The sequence below is a fragment of the Vanacampus margaritifer genome, chromosome 7, assembly GCF_051991255.1.
Source record: "Vanacampus margaritifer isolate UIUO_Vmar chromosome 7, RoL_Vmar_1.0, whole genome shotgun sequence".
NCBI lineage: Eukaryota > Metazoa > Chordata > Actinopteri > Syngnathiformes > Syngnathidae > Vanacampus > Vanacampus margaritifer.
The window spans coordinates 1,971,675-1,989,689 of record NC_135438.1 but is presented as its reverse complement, the minus strand read 5'-3'; the positions used below and the strand labels follow the sequence as shown (position 1 = coordinate 1,989,689).

The window sequence follows — 18,015 nt, the reverse complement described above, 5'->3', positions numbered from 1 at the left end:
AGAAGTAGCAAAGTTAAAGACGGTAAGAGAGCGGTAGCGAGGAGTTAGGCTAGCTAATTACGGAACGGCTTCATTTGACCATCATTTTGACCTTTGAACTTACGATGATAAGCAGGATGAAGTAGATGAAGTTGTAGAAGGAATGCGCATCCATCACGTAGTACATGATCTCCACCCAGCCTTCCAGCGTGATCACCTGCGCACGCACACACATCACGGCATGTTATCGTGAACACGCTCATCATCCACAGGCGTGTCGCTACCTGGAAGATGACGATCCAGGCGTAGGCGATGTTGTCGAAGTTGATGGCACCCTTGTGCGGGTTGCTGAACCCGGTGTGACACCTGGTGTAGTACTGGTTCCAGTTGACGCACAGGCCGGTCGCCCCGGCGCTGCCGTTGGCGGGCGGCTCCGCGCTGAGGCCCAGCGAGCGGCGGTAGAGCACGTCGTCCTTGTCCAGGCAGCACGCGCGACCCCCCTCGCGCCGCGCCGGCACGTCCCGGCACGTCATGATGCCGTTGTCCATCGGCAGCGAGCAGATGAACGGACGCTCGTCGTCCTCGTCCGCCATGTAGTACGGACGTGGGAGGCGGAGGCCTGTCGTGCTGAGAGACGGCGAGTGGACGCACGTGAATATGTCGCTCCCTTTTTATCCAACCTCTGATAAGATTGGATTTTATGGCCGTGAAGTATTTTCTTTGCCACAGAAAAACGTATCCCATCGAGCGGCGAAGGTTTGTGAGTGTTTGCGAAAGTTGTTTTTTGTCAGAATTCCTTCAAGGTCACAAACAAATTTAAACTCATTCACTCCCAGCCATTTTCACTGAAGCAACCTCCTTCGCTCCCGGCTGTTTTACTGGATTTTGACTGATTTTGCAAGGTCCACAGAATATTCTGTTCTATTGCTATAAAAACATATAAAACATATGCAAGCCAATCAAAGGAAAGATTGGAGTCTCTTCTTTCATCAGGCAAAAAAAAAAGTGTATTTGTATCTGTTTCCGTTTTGCAGCAATTAGCATTAGAAAGTGACCCTGGCTGATCTCTTATACTCTGCTGCAACCTGCTGGCCATTTTTTGTAATGACTACCATTGCTTAAGTGGCCATTTTTGATTGAAGATCTGTCGATTATCAAATGAATCGACAACTATTTTAATAATCGAGTACAATTGTATTTGTTTAAAATTGTCCAAATCCTCTTATTTCAGCATATCAACAATAATTGTTCCATGATTTCTGTAGTCCTTCATGAAAGAAGACTGATTGTCTTCTGCGTTTAATCAAAATAATACATTTGCAAACATGTTTTTACTTTCGAAACAATGACAGAAAGGCTAACACAAAATTGCTTTTGTATTACACTTAAATGCAAAATTAAAATGAATGTGATTAGTTGATTAATCGATTGAATAATCGATAGATTAATCGATTCTAAAAATATTTGACAGCGATAGAAGCAGCCATTGTAACATCGGACTGATTATTTCTCCAAGTGGTCTTCAAACACAAACTCCTCTTTTCTACCTAATTTAAAGAATCTGTTTCACGACGCCAAAATACAAACTATTTAGTTTCAGTCGTTGTGATTATGTGTGAGAGGATCGCGGTGGAGTCGTTTAAATAAATGAATTGGTCGGGCATTTGCAGATAACGACTGACGAGACACCGGACCGCGTTGGTGGTCGACAGGTGGGTGAACGCTGCAATCGTCATCTTCAAATTGGTCGCCATGGCGACGCTTTCACCCTCTCGTGAAACGATTATTTTTTTTTTTCATCCGCGTGAGCCCTCGTTCTGTGTATACCCAAAACCACCCTCTCGCGTACACGCACATGTACACGCACTCACAGGGTGAAGTTCTCCTCCGGGTAGCAGCGGTTCCTCAGCAGCCCCGCCCACAACTGCACGCCGATGATGCCGAAGATGAAGAAGACGAAGAAGCACAGCAGCAGCACGTTGCCCAGCATGGGCAGCGTATCCAGCAGGAGGTTGACCAGGATGCGCATGCCTACGTGACATAACACACACACAAACACAAAAAAAAAGTCACAAGAAGCCATAACACAAAAGGACACATGAAGTCTTCCATTTTTGTTAAAAGCAAACATTTTAAGGTCATTTTGGCCATTAACGGGGGTCGAGTGTGGCGCTAACGTTTGATAAGCCGAGTTCATCCTGGGGAAAATTGACGCTAGCTTTGTTAATTTAGCCCCCAAAGCCAGTTTCACCTGTTATTAATACACAATTTGGTAAAGATGTTTGTCATGACGAGACCACCAACAAAGTGTCAAGAAGTCGGAAAAGACACAGCAAAACTACTGTTTTGTTTTCAAGTGGCCATTTTAAGCTTACTTGCTAGCTTAACATCCATAACTGGCCTGTTAGCATCCCGCAGACTTTTAGAAAATTCACTCACCAAAGGCTGTTTCAGTGATCAACATAAAATTTGGTAGGCTTGCCAAACACAAAAAAAAAAGGTCTTAAAAAAGACACAGGAAGTCTGCCATTTTGTTTAGAAGACATTTTTGTCTTGCCAGAATAACCACCTTGGCAGCACCAGGAAATCTGCTGTTTTGTTTTGAAGGTGCCATTTTAGGCTTACTTGCTAGCTTAACTGGCCTGTTAGCATCACTCAAGACTTTTAGAAAATTCAGCCCTTGAACTCTTTCACTTCATCAAAATAGCAATTTGGTAGACTTGTCTATAATGAGTACAACCACACGCCAAAAAAAGTCTTAAGAAACCATACCTGAAAAAGAAAGAGGAAGTCTGCCATTTTATTTCGAAGAGCACTTTTTTGACTTATCGTGGCGACTTTTAGAAAAAGCCAGTTTCACTTACCAACATGAAATTAAACGTCACAAAGAAGCCACAGACAATCTGTTAAAGTCAGTAAAATTTCATATTGTGTGGCGAAATTTTCCAGGTTTCCTTCAAATTTCTACCAAATTTCAACCGCATACACGAGACGGATTGATGACAGAAAATTGTGAAGCATCCGAGCTTTTGGGCGGCGCGCAAAGGCAAAGTTTAAGCAAACCTGTTGGTCTGACATTTCCATACAAATCCCATATTATCATAATCATCTGATTCATCTCTAATCTCTTGGCTAATATGTGATCTCACGGTCCATTACTTTGTGTCTGAGATTCTCCAGGGAACTCTAATCGGATCATTTTAGCATTTGGCTGACTCATCGGCGCTAATGGGCAAACAGCGGCCACTAGGGGCCAAATGATGAAAGCGCTCTTGGACGTTAAGAGGCAAAGGAAGCCCGAGTGGATTATTTGAGTGATTTATGTTTGAAAAATGGGCGAGGAATGTGACCTTCCTCTCGTGACAGCTTCATTTGAATACACGATGAGGAATATGATTTATGAATGTACTTGCTGATGAAAGTAGCCATACAATGATTGTGCTTAAAATAAATGCCATCCATTTTAATAGAAACATAAAATAAAAGGAGATAACATTATGATTACAGTGCAAAATGAACTACCGTCTTGAACATCAAAAATAAATAATTCCTGAAAATGACACCCCAAAATTAGGTTGGATTAAAATGAATGAAATTAGATTAGCTCAAAATAATAATTGTGATCAATAAAATAAAAATAAAATAAATGACATCAAACAAAATAAGTGGCTGTTTAAACTCTTTTTTTTTTTTCTTCCAGGAGAGCTCAGTATTGTTCATTCGATTTGACATCATCATTGCTCTCCTTTTTTTAAAAAAACAAATAAATTAAAAAAATTTAATAAATGTTTTTTTTTAAATATATATACATATACACACACATATATATATATATATTTTTTTTTTTTGTATGTGGGTGAGTATGTGTATGTGCGTGTGTGTGTGTGCGTGCATGCGTGCGAGTGTGTGTGTATTCATCAGTTCACCTAAAGCCCATTAAAAAAAATCCCATACTAATAATATAATATAATAATAAATTGCCAAATGCAGAAACAGCAATGTAAGTTATCACGATGTGGTGGCTCTCGCTAACAGACAGAATTAAGTAACCAGTAGACCATGTTTCTATAAATTTTGATATTTGTTTTTATTTGATTATTATTTTTATTTTATTTTATTTTAACTCTAACATGATATGATATTATGAACTTGTTTTATTTAAATAAGCTCATTTGAATAAACCAAACAAACAGGGAAAGCTCAGATGTGGGAAAACAATAACGAGGCGCTAATATCCCTTCTCCCAAGGGGGATTATGGGTAATGTAGTAAACAGCTCCGACTGCATTTAAAGCGCAGCCGCTGGGAACCTCCGTTGGCCGGCTTCCATTAGCGTCGCCATTAGGCGAGTGCACATGATTCTTAATCCCACAATAAGCCCGAGCGCCGCCATTGGCCCAAAAGCACCTGCCGCCGCATGCTCCGATCAGCATCATGTGCGGAGACGGAATAATTAGCCCCGAGGTGAGATCCGTGCAATGCCACAATTATATGGTATTATTTTAGGCGGCACATAAAACGCAGTCAAATCGGATTTGGCAGCGGAACGTATCGTTGTGTTTTAAAAACCTTGACTAGCGTGCGAACGTATCCAATGACGTCGTGTCCAAAGGGGAATATTCAAGAGAAATGAGATCCAAAAGTGAAAATCTCTCAAAAAATGATGTGGAAATTCTGGATAGACTTCCAAGGAAAACTTGAAAATGTCAAGAAAAATCTGGTTTAAAAGTACAAATTTCAGGGTGATGCACATGTTGACTTTTTTCTCCTTGAAATGTGCATTTTTCACTATTAGGCCTGATTTTTTTTTTCTTTTCTTTTTTTTTTCTGGAGAGCTCAGTATTGTTCATTCGGTAATTTTACCGATTTGACATGTCATCATCATTGCTCTCCTTTTTTCTTTTTCTTTTATATATATATATATATTTTTTTTTTTGTATTTGTATTTTGTGATTTTCTTTTCAATGTTCCCGCTCCATCACAGAATATAATTCCACCACCTACTTTGTTTGACGCTGTAACTTTGACCAAAGAAGAAGAAGAAGAAAAACAGGAAGTATTTCAGATCACCCTCATTTTTTGCTGAAGATGATGTCAATCCCCTTCAATCCTGCTTTTTATGCCATCAGAGAGCGACAGCTTTTTGCTTCATTTTATAAGGGAAGTCTTTGGGCGCGATTATTGTTGCATATTGTGAGATCATATATTTTTTGATTTGAAAAAATTGGGATCTACTTTATAAGCTGGGCTGTGGATGTTACGTAACTTCATATGAGATGTTTGTATCTCTGTTTATTCTCATATTGTGATTATTATTTGACATTCTCATTGTTATTTGTTGACATTTAAGAAGTCATGAAATCCCCTGATTCAGAGTTTGGCTTGCTGTTTGTTTATTTTTTTTATGTATTTAAATGTGGTCGCATTTTTTTTGTAAAGTGTGTTTAAGCATCTTAAAAGAAATGCAAGTATTGAAAATGCTGTAAAAACATATCATCTAAATGGGGTACGAGACTACTCCCAAGATTGAGGGGCAATCCTGATTTTTTAGATCCGTCCGATTTTTTTAAAATCGTCGGCACATGATTGTTGGCAATCGTCAATCAATACTCCCCGGAAAGCTTTATATCAACCTTATTGATATTGATTCCAAGATTGTAGCGTTTTTTCTAATCTGTAAAAATGAGATAAAGAAATTCATTTTGGAAGACTTTGAGGTCTGTTGATCAGAACAGGAGCAAAAGCGCAACAGAAATCCCAGCGTCAGAACATCCCACTTAAGCTCAGCTCCGTCTGATGGCCGCTGAAACGCACCGGGAATAAAAGCAACCTGATTGGGGAGCTTTGAGCGTCGTCATCGGGCCGATGAAAACGCTCAAAGGTGCATTTGGAATGATGAAAAGATTTGGTGCGGATTAGATGGACTCAACGCACTCGCTTTGAATTGGAAATTCAGTCCCCGGGATGCAGTTGTGAAATTTGCTCGGCATGTCAACCCGCAAAGAAGCTTCATGAGGCCATGCCTGAAAAGACACAGGAAGGCGGCCATTTTGGTCGGAAGCAGCCTTTTTACGATCAATTGGGTAACATATTTATTTTTGATGACACTGAAAGGAATGAAATTTGGGAGCTATATCTATCATGAATAAATCTACAAAAAAAAAAAAAGTCTCAAGGAGCCAAACCGGAAAAGACACAGGAAGGCGGCCATTTTGGTCGGAAGCAGCCTTTTTACGATCAATTGGGTAACATATTTATTTTTGATGACACTTAGAGGAATGAAATTTGGGAGCTATATCTATCATGAATAAATCTACAAAAAAAAAAAAAAGTCTCAAGGAGCCAAACCGGAAAAAACACAGGAAGGCGGCCATTTTGGTCAGAAGCAGCCTTTTTACGATCAATTGTGTAACATATTTATTTTTGATGACACTTAGAGGAATGAAATTTGGGATCTATATCTATCATGAATAAATCTACAAAAAAAAAAAAAAGTCTCAAGGAGCCAAACCGGAAAAGACACAGGAAGGCGGCCATTTTGGTCAGAAGCAGCCTTTTTACGATCAATTGGGTAACATATTTATTTTTGATGACACTTAGAGGAATGAAATTTGGGAGCTATATCTATCATGAATAAATCTACAAAAAAAAAAAAAAAAAAGTCTCAAGGAGCCAAACTGGAAAAGACACAGGAAGGCGGCCATTTTGGTCGGAAGCAGCCTTTTTACGATCAATTGGGTAACATATTTATTTTTGATGACACTGAGAGGAATGAAATTTGGGAGCTATATCTATCATGAATAAATCTACAAAAAAAAAAAAAGTCTCAAGGAGCCAAACCAGAAAAGACACAGGAAGGCGGCCATTTTGGTCAGAAGCAGCCTTTTTACGATCAATTGGGTAACATTTATTTTTGATGACACTTAGAGGAATGAAATTTGGGAGCTATGTCTATCATGAATAAATCTACAAAAAAAAAAAAAAAGTCTCAAGGAGCCAAACCGGAAAAGACACAGGAAGGCGGCCATTTTGGTTTGAAGGATGATTTTAGACTTTTGTTTCCATTTGCCTTGGTGTGTTTATTGAAAACTCACTTCGTTCCATGAAATTTGGTCGAATATGTCTATCATGAGAAAAGCCCACAAAAAAAAAAAGTCTCAAAAAGCAAAACACACGGAAAGTTTGAAGCAGCCATCTCAGGATCACGTTTGTCATTTTTCTTGGTGTCCTTCAAAGAAGAACTTCTCTTAAGACTTTTGTCCGTCTGAAACATTTTATATTTGCTCATTGTGGTCTTAAGAAGATTTCATTTTCAAGTGACAATTTTGGGGTGATTTTGACTATTTCTGCAGCAACGCGACAAACTTGTACTTGACATTTTGTCTCATTGTTGTCAAATTTGGAACGTGTGCACGACACTAATTGGTGAGATGTGAAACAAAAGGCGTTCTGTTGCTTGAGGGTGAATAACGGCGGCTAAATCTGATGACTCGCCATCAAATGTGTCTATTCATCAGAAGTTTAGAGCTTGATAAAAGTTGATTTTTTTTTCATGATTAGGTGTTTTGCCTCGTTTAAAATGTTGTAACGATTGGAGAAAATCTTTAAAAAATGGTCAAGATCTGTGTTTTAATTACATTTAAGTTGTGTTTTCCGTTTTGTCCATTTGGACAGACAGTCTTTCAGGCATGGCCGTGTGAGATTTTTTTTGTGGGCCGACTCATGACAGACCTGCCGACCACTTGCCTGCTGTTAAGTAAAACCGTCAATGTGGGCTAAATCTTCCAAACATGAATTATACATGAAGTGGAAGAATACATTAAGAAAGTGCATGGACAAGATGCTCAATTCCGTTGCCTGGACTCCCAAATGATTTCCATCAAAATGAATGATGTACATTAGTCTTGTACTCAACTCATTTCCACTGCGAGCTGCAGCCAGACAACAACTTGTCAATATCAGCTCTAATTTGTATGCGCGAGTGAAGGCGCGTTTGCCTCCGAGGCGTCGCCGGATGTCGATTCCGGCAAAGATGGCCGAATAATTAAGAACAACAAGGAACAAACGAGGCGTTAAACCATTCTCGACACAAAATCGTCCTCTTTGGCACACGACGCTGGACTGCCGTTGAAAACGAGCCCACAGGAGGGTCCAGTTTCTAATCTCAAATTCTAAATATAAAGGTAAAGCTGGTCTGAAAGTAAAAAATATCATTCAAAATGATGTCCAAAAAATGAAAAAAAAATCATATGCCATCGAACGTTTGAAGAGAATTTGATTCAAATGAGAAAAATTTAGCACCTGGTCCAAAAAGGAAAATCTCAAGAAAAATCAGGAGAACAAGTCAAAGTTTCAAGGAAAAGTTGTTAAAAAAAAATCAGGTTTAAAAAAAAGAAAAGAGGAAATATCAAGATGTCTAAAGGAGAAAATTTGTAAGAAAAAGTGATCTATAAATCAAATTTCACCACGTTAAAAAAATAATCAAAGTCAAAATTGTATGAAATTCAAGTCCCAAAACCTTTCAAGGAAATTTTGGTCCAAAACTAAACATTTCAGGAAACATCAAGTCCAACAATGAAATTGTCAAGAGAAATCAGGTTTAAAATGAATGTTTCAAAAACAATCTAGTCCAAAAAAAAATGAAAATGTCAAGGGAAGTCATATCAAATGAGAAATTCCAAATAATATTGAGGAAAATCTGCTCTGAAATGTGACATTTAGGAAAATGTTGTCCAAAAATGATATTTTCAAGACACATCTGTTCGACAAGAAAAATCCGGTCCAGAAGTAAAAGTTCCAAAGAAAATCAGCTCCCAAAGTAAACATATCATCTGATACAAAGGAGAGAATTTCAATGAGAATCATTTTCCAAAATGAAAACGTTGAGAACAATCTAGTCCAAAAGTTAAAAAAAAAAAATTCAATTAATAATGTCAAGAAAAATCTTGCCCCAAAGAAACAATTTCAAGTAAAAGCTGGTTTAGCAGAGTTAACATTTGAAGGAAAACCTGGTCAAAAAATTGAAATGACAAGAAAAATCGTTTCAATTTCAAGAAAATAATTTGAAAAAGTGAAAATGTCAGAAATAATGTCATTCAAAAGTAAACATGAAACTGAAATCTGGTCCAAAAGTGAAAGTAGGTTAGGGTTAAATCTGGTTGAAAAGGATCAATTTCTAGAAAAAATGGTCACAGATTTGCAGCGACCGGTGATCCTTGCATACTGTATATTTTTAGTTCACTTTCTTTGTTTATACATTTTGCTGAAAGTGTACGTGAAAATGCACACATCCCTGTTTGTGTACGTGATGTGCTTCAGCACCAGGGACAGCGGGCGGCCGAGCGGTGACCGGCGCTGTGTCGCTGTCCGTGGTGCTGACGACGCATTTGCAACGACGCCTTCCATCCGACTCACTTGGCACTCTGTTGATGGCTTTGAGCGGCCGCAGGACTCGCACCGTCCTGATGGCCGTGAAGTTGACGTTCTGCAGGTCCAGCGAGTACTCCACCATGCTGGGGGGGGGGGGGGGGTGTGGGGGGACCACATACACACACAAACACGCACAGTACATCACACATACATACAGTCAATTTGTTAGTGTCAATTCTTGGCACGTTGTAAGAAAATTAATCATCAGGTGAGTGGAAATATGCAAAATAGAGGCTGTGACAGAATGACAGAGAGAGAGAGAGAGAGAGAGAGATGAAGATATAGAGCTAGATGTTAAATTATCCGCTATTTTATAAGAACTCGAGCACTTTTGTTTGCATCAGTCGTTAGTTTCTCAGTTTAGGCCCAGCACACAATTAAGGATTTTGACGACAAATAAAATAAAATATTATATGATAAAAATGCTCCATATAACCCCTCCGGTCTAAACACGATATTCTGATGAATGAATTATTGTGAAATATGAAATGAGCAGCACATTTTTGTCTATGTCAGGGGGCGGCCATTTTGCTTTGTACTGTCACTTGCTGTCGACTGAAAATGACATCGCGCTGTGATGTCAAGTGGCTGTACAAAGCAAAATGGCCGCCACCTGGGATGGCGTTGTGTTATTTTGGATTTTTATTTTTGATCAATTCAGGCCTCCTTCATCTTCTTTTTTTTTTTTTTTTTAAACCTCACTTCCCCGCTTCCCTGCAATTGGTTCCTCAACCTTACCAAACCATAACACACATAAAGATACTTGGGCTGATAGATTGAGAAAAATAATCAATTTATGCTCCCCCTAGAATTTTGTGATTGCATATATGAGTAATCTCCTTGAGGGATTGTTGGCGCCGACTCGTTTCTGGCACTACTATCAGGAAAAATCCGATCCTGGAAGTTGACACATATGATTTTCTGTCATGGGCCACATAAAATGATGCCGCGGGCCCAGATCTGGCCCCCGGGCCTTGAGTTTGATATCGATATAAGACATACATGTAAGATAGTCAGTCGTCCGACGTCCTTGGAAAGGAGAAAAATCAACACAAAGAAAGCCCCGATTATCTGCATGTGTGTGCCGTACCTTAGCTAGCTAGAATTAGAGCGCCTCGTTGTTGCCATATGACATACTTTTGTAGGCCTAATCATTCAAATTTGTTCTAGTTGTTTTTTTTGTTTGTTTTTTTTTCTCAGGAGAGCTCAGTATTGTTCATTCGATTTCTCCTTTTTTTTTTTAAAAAAAACAAATAAATTAAAAAAATGTAATAATTTTTTTTAAATATATATACATATATATACATATACACACACATATATATATATATATATATATATATTTTTTTTTTGTATGTGGGTGAGTATGTGTATGTGCGTGTGTGCGTGCGTGCGTGCGTGTATTCATCAGTTCACCTAAAGCCCATTAAAAAAAATCCTAATAATAATAATAATAATATAATATAATAATAAATTGCCAAATGCAGAAACATCAATGTAAGTTATCACGATGTTGTGGCTCTCGCTAACAGACAGAATTAAGTAACCAGAATTAGGTTAAAAAATTCTATATACGTAGACCATGTTTCTATAAATTTTGATATTTGGTTTTTATTTGAGGCAGATATTTTTCCCATTAAAATGTGATTTATGAGGAGGTTCTAGTTGTTAACAAAATTCTTTGCTGCCGTGTTTCAAATCAACGGTCAATATTTAATCTCATATTTACGTTTACGCACATGACGCCCGATCGCTATCAGTTTGCGAAGCGCATGAGAAAACTTGCGGCGGAAAACGCGCGTCATCTCACCGAGAGGACTTGAGGATGAAAGCGGAAGAAGCCGGTGAGATGATGGAGCGCAATAAGTCGACGGCAATGAAGCCAGTTTAGGAGATAATTACGGGGCTGGAGACAAGCGAGCGGGCTCGCACGCATCCACGGAGAAGAAGAATTCGGAGCTCACGCGGAGGTTGGATGTCAAAATGTCAGAAACCCAACACAGCGGATTGAAATTAAAAAGGCGGGAAAATTGTCGTTCCGCAGCCAGTTTCTAATGAGGCGGAAAGGAAAAGCTTGAGACGTTTCCAGGGAAGACAAAAATTGGGGTTTGAACTTCTTGAGTGTTCCGAAGTTGCGAAGGCTTTGACGGGTCACAGTTGAAGCTCTGAGGTGACGCCCCCCCCCCCCCCCCACACACACACACACACACACACACACACATGACAACAAAGCAAAATTCCCAGAGCGTGGAGTTCAAAGACGAAAAACGGGTGACGCTTTCGCCGTAATCGACCATGAAAGGACGATTGATTATATACTGTAAAATCTCACCCCAAATACTTGGAGAATATGATTTGAACTTTTTTTTTTATTTTCTGCATCCTGTAAACAAAAGCCTGAATGGATTCGCGTACCGTTTCACTGCAAGATTATAACTGTCATTTCACTTAATCCTGTAAGGTCATACAATGTCAACACAAAATGTTTATAAAATAACAATTAATATAATTTCACTGAAAGTACTGTCAGTGTAAGTAATTTCACTACAAATTGTTCAAATTTCACAGACATTTCACTGCAGTCTGTACAATTTAAAACAAACTGCAAGGTTTGATGACTTGATCAACGACTATAACTTCACTGACTGTTGTTAAAAACTTTACAATTTTACTGCATCCTTTATGACTTTATGATTATCTATATATACACAAAGTGCTACATAAATCTGATGCATTATTATTATTTGCCAGTAATTTCACTCATTATGTACTGCATACATTTATGGCCTACATTGAAAGCTAAATTCAGCACTTCATGCTTATTTTTTCATTTATTTATTTATTTACAGTTCTTGAAAAAAAAAATTTCTTTGTTGTGAAGGTAAACAAATACGGGGACAAAGTCATGTAAAGCAATCAAATGGTCTGCCTGTAATTCATATTTGTTGTTGAATGATGATATGTGTTGATGTTTTTAGGTCATTTGAAAAGCGCATTTATTAGCAATTATTGAATTTAATTTCACTAGAATGTATATCTCTTTGACTGCCAGACGTTTTCAGAAAAGGGATGCCGTGGGTGCCAGCCGATTTAAGCATTTTGACTGATCTTTCAAGGTCCACAGAAAAGTATGTGTTTGGACTATGGAAACACACAAACTACCAAATGAAAGATTGGACTCTCATCTTTCATCAGAAAAAAAAAGTTTGTTTCTACCTTATTCCGTTTTTCAATAATCAACAATAGAAAATGGTTAGTTTTCACCTCTGTTTTGAAACAAACGTCTTTTAACGTCTTTGGCACTCCATAGGATTTTACTAAACGTTATTTAACGTTTTTGGCAGTCAAAGAGTTAATGTACAATTTGTTTTATGAATATGACAATAAGCTCAACTAAAACTAATTAGAAGTGGGGGAGCAAATATAATAGTTATTTTATTTATTATAAACCATCTTTTTTTTTTTAATAATAATAATTGGCCGATTGATTGGTAATTAGAATTTTTCCCGACCTAAAAAAAATCCTTAATATCAGTCAAGCCAGACATAAGAATTCCATGGAATGTAGTTAATATAAAGACAAAAAGACTTGTAGAGCCAAGCTCAGCTTTTGCGAGCCCGGCTTCTATTTTCATCTAATGAGCATTTGGGCGCCGTGACGGGCTGCGTCTCGCCACTTTTAAACACACTTTGTTGTTGACTCTATTTCGGGCACCAAATTGGAAGTGGAAATGTCACAGGGCTCAAGTACAAGAAGTGCAAGAAGTGCAAAGCTGGAAGCACAGTTTCACTGCATGCTGCTCGACTTCCATCAAGTCTTCCAAACCGAAACAAATTCCAAACCAATCAGCTTTCAAGTTAAAGTCACAAGACAAAATGGAGGTTTAAATATCCAAACCAACATTTTTTTTTTTTTTTTTTTTTTTTTTTGTCAATTCAAAGCAATAAAGTCCAACATCGTCTTCCACATCGACATGAATTTAGTATCACGCAAACAGCTTGGTGAATTAAAAAAAAAAAGTTTTTGCCCCCCCCCCCCACCCACCCCACCTCCCTTAACTCTTTGACTGCCCAAAACGTTAAATAACGTTTAGTAAAATCCTATGGAGGACTGCCAAAGACGTTAAAAGACGTTTTTTTAAAAAAAAACAGAGGTGAAACTAACCATTTTCTATTGTTGATTACTGAAAAATGGAATAAGGTAGAAACAAACTTTTTTTTCTGATGAAAGATGAGAGTTCAATCTTTCATTTGGTAGTATGTGTGTTTCCATAGTCCAAACACATAATTTTCTGTGGACCTTGAAAGATCAGTCAAAAATGCTTAAATCGGCTGGCACCCACGGCATCCCTTTTCTGAAAACGTCTGGCAGTCAAAGAGTTAAGCAATTAAAAAAACATGTGGCTTCTTCCCTCCCCGCGAGTTTGGCCTCTCGGGGGGGCTGCTCTTCCTCCCGCCATGTTTACGTTCTCCTCGTGGCAAGTTGGCCCCGAGGAATATTCTCCCGGGGGGCATGTGGAGCGGAACGCCGCTTTGTGTTCGTGTAACAGGAAGTGGAGGCGAGGGAACGTCAGGCAGGCGGTGAAAATAAAAACAAACAGAAGTTGTTAGGGGGAGAACTTCGCTGCAAAAACTGCAAAACTTTTAGCGCAACTTCTGTGCGAGAATGACGACAGTTTAAGCAAACGGAAAGTTGGAAAGAGTTCAACTAGAACGCCGATCACAATGTCCAATTTTAAATTTCCATTAAACTTCATTTTATGAAGTAGATGTGCTTTTAGAAATACAAATTGGTCCAGCTCTAATATTTTTTTATGTATATAAAAAAAATCATTGCAACAGCAAAATATGTTAGTTTGCTATCAGAATGGACAACGACAAGTTTGGACATTTTGGGCTAATGTTAGCATTTTTGGAGCAAATGTTGGACCCGCACTTAGCAACATGATAGCGAGCAAACTGACGGCTGAACAGTTTTGAAAAAGAATCAAACTCAATTTCTTTTCCATCTCAACATTGCCATTAAACGTGATTTTTTTTTTTTTTTTGTACACCGAAGTGGAAAAATGATTTGTTTTTGTATTGGTTTCCATGAACACATATTGTATGTTTAAAAAAATAATTTGTTTCTTAAATATTTTAAAATATTTGTTTTGAGATGATCATCTTGAGCAACTTATTTAAGTGAAAAAAAAAAAATCTAGAAAGGATACATTTTATAGAAAAAAAAAAAATTCTACAGTACTTTCTTAAAAGAACCTGGAGGGGGAAAAAAAAATAAAAATCTGGTGATCACATTGCGCACTTTGTTTATTGTACATGTTTCTCAAACATGCTTTATTATGTTTAGTACTGTACAGAGTCTTTTTTTTTTATCAAGTAATTCTCTCACAGGAAACAAAAGTATTTCAATTTAGCGGGCAATTAGCTTTAACAGTCGAAACCCCCCCCCCCCCCCCCATTAGTCGGTTAAATCAAGGTTCCACTGCATGTCAAATGTGAGCGCTTGTTCCATTTCGGCGTCATGGTGACATCATAATGGAAGACCCCCAAGTGGGCGGGGCTTCCTGACACATTTGCTCTTACATATTCCAATCCTCACATTGACAAATAGAAACATCGACTTTGTCATTAGCGTCAAACGTCTTCGGGTTTTAGGTCGACTTTGCCGTGATTTATGAGCGTGGTTAAGCCGGCGAGCCGGACTCCGACTGAAATTATAATCAATTTACTCATATGACAGTCAGTTGTATTTCACTTAGCGTAATGGCCATGGGTATATTTGCAATGTCCAGTCAGAGGTGGGATTCGAACCTGTGACTTCCTGGTTACTGGACAATGCACTTTACCAACTGCCCCACCAAGCAGTATTAGACAGCGGGTAATGATAATAAGTTGCATGTGTGGACGTGGGCGTGGAAAGCAGGACTTTCAAGGAAAAAGTTCAATGTCCGTCCAATTGAAAATTATTTGGGGAAAAGTTGATATTTAAAGTTCAACTGTGCAAAAACTGGAAGCAGTCAGACGATAAATTCTCCAGTAGGCGTGAATTTTTGAAGCAAGTTGAAATTTCAACAGTGTAAATTGAAATTATTATCGAAAGAAAGAAAGATAAACAGAAAGAAAAAAGAAAAACAGGGATGTGATTTGACCAAAGTGAAATTATCTGAAAATTTAGCCGGGGGTCTGGGGGCCCCGGAGCTCATGGGTTTTCCGTGTTTTTAAGTACTTTCAATGCACTCACATGACAAAGAAATAGACAAAACAACAGCATAAATTTTCAATGTATATTGAACTATCCCATATAAAATGGCAGTTTTAGTCAACTCAAAATCAGTCACATTCAAAAACATTGGACTGCCTTTGCTTTTAAAAACTATCACTGAGAATATCATCATATCTAACTAATGTGATTACTAAGTTAACACATAAATAATGTTGAAGAGTTCAAATTTCATGAACAAATAATTGTATCATGACCAAATGAAAAGTAACTCATATTAGAGCATACCACAAATGTCTTTGTTATAGCAGAAGATGTTATCTGTCGGAGTCATGTGCATACACAATGAACTACTAAAAAAAATAAAATAAATAAATAAATAAAAAAAAAAATTTTTGGGGGGGGAGATAAAAAAAGCGGAATTCCGCGAATTAGCGGAAAAATCACATCCCTGGAAAAAGAGAAAGAAAGAAAGAAAGAAAAAAAGAAAGAAAGAAAGAGAATAACTTGAAATAATCTACAGTTCAAAAATGTGGTGGCAAAAAGTCACATGTGTAGAAATGTCATTACTGCAATGCAGAGAGCGCATTGCAGTAATGACATTTACTCCTCAACAGATGCTGTTTTTACGAGAAGCGGTCACGAATAAAAATCTATTTGAATTATTAATTTACACACACAAAAAATGAAACTCTGTGGACCGTGGACTTTTTATTTTTAAGTTTGTATATTATTTCTAATGTGTCTCTCTCTATTTCTATTGTGCATGTTACTTAATTATGCATCACTTACATTTTCCCGTCTGCACGAGACCGTGGACATGCCGCAGATTTTTTTTTTATTTTTTTTTTTTGTCTATGATTTCTACGTGTTGTGCTGGCAGGCAGGCACGACACCTTGCGAGGTAAAACATCAACAACGGGACTAACGAGGGTCAAGACGCTTGACAGCGAAGGACTAGCGCGCAGATGCTACGCCGGCTAAGCGGCATTTAATCACCGGCAGCATCTCTCCAGACGCTCGCCATTAACTCGGTGACCTCGCGCATCATCCGACCGTGACGCTAATTCATTTGAATATGCGCACCTTCAAATGTTCACACACGCGCGCGTAAATTCAAGATGTTGATGTTGCGCTCAAAAAACCTGATTATTAAATATAAAATATTATTGTAATGAGTTTTGTCAAGGAAGGAACAACATGACTGCATAGAATGTAAAGGATTAAAAAAAAAAAAAAAAGTACATTATCATGATTAGTTCTTTGCAGCTCCTCCTGTTGTGTGTGACTTGACCACCAGGCGGCAGTATAATCAATAATAATCCCTCATGCAGGCAAGCGAAGAAGAGTTTCACTCAACTAGTCGAAGTGGCTCAGTAATGTGCAGTAGATGCACGACGACGGCATATTAGGGCCACGTATTAAAAAAAATATATTTAAGCGGGCGAGGGCAATATTCAGAGAAAAAGACTCACGAATTTGCCACTTTAGAAAGTGGCAAATTTGCGAGTTTATAAAGTGTGTTATAAAGTGTTAACGATATCCAAACGTTATGATACAGTTAATATCACAATATGAACCTTGTGATAGGAGAATTATCACGATATTGTGTGGAGGTCGGCGAATCTGGCGATACAAAAATACAATACAATACAACAATATTGTTTAAAAAAAAAAAGGACAAAATTGTTTTTTTGTATACATAAGAACAGCAATGACAAAGAAATCGAATCGGCCATGTAATGTCACATGACATTGTCATGTAGTCCTATTGGCTCAGCGGCGCTGATTATCATGCCCTGTGTAGTTCACAACGCTGTGGTCGGCTGAAGCGGTCGAAAAGTTTTTTTTAGTATATTTTTTTTTTATGTAAATGGCGTTTTCAGTTGTATGTTAGCATTGAGCTAACAGAAGTTAAGGCTAAGCTATGTTGTTGTTTTTTCTTTACTGAACGTTTACAATACAAAATGTAAGAAAAAACAAAAATAAAGGAAGACACTAATAGATTTTATTCTCTGAAACAAAATGAATGTTTAATAGTATGCGAAATGTGTCATTCTCTTTCTTTTATTAGTGGTTTAAAAATAAACAAACTAGAAATGACGTTTAACAGCTTAAAACATAAATAAGGAATGAGGACGTGATGGACATTACTGCTAAAAAAATATATATAAAAAAAAATAAAATATCTAAATATTAAAAAATATATAAACAAAATAATAAATAACTAATAATATGAATATTCAATTCCCCCTTAACGAGTAACCCCACATTCCAATATTTTGTGTTTGAGATGTTTGAACAAGTTGGTTCATGTCCGCTAACAAGCCTCGAAAAACCAACTTGATGACAAACCACACACACCGCAATTCAACGCACACATTT

At 37.9% G+C, this 18,015-nt stretch overlaps 1 protein-coding gene across 8 annotated transcripts in view; it reads right to left on the bottom strand.

The window, feature by feature from the left end:
* cacna1ib (calcium voltage-gated channel subunit alpha1 Ib) overlaps positions 1-18,015 on the bottom strand; it is a 136,381-nt gene that overhangs the window by 53,733 nt on the left and 64,633 nt on the right. For all 8 annotated transcript variants that reach the window (XM_077569871.1, XM_077569872.1, XM_077569877.1 and 5 more), the window contains 4 exons: positions 9,393-9,490; positions 1,851-2,010; positions 264-606; positions 104-196 (listed from right to left, as the gene is read on the bottom strand). In XM_077569871.1, coding sequence (XP_077425997.1) covers positions 104-196; positions 264-606; positions 1,851-2,010; positions 9,393-9,490 — 694 coding nt within the window. The remainder of the gene's footprint in view (positions 1-103; positions 197-263; positions 607-1,850; positions 2,011-9,392; positions 9,491-18,015) is intronic.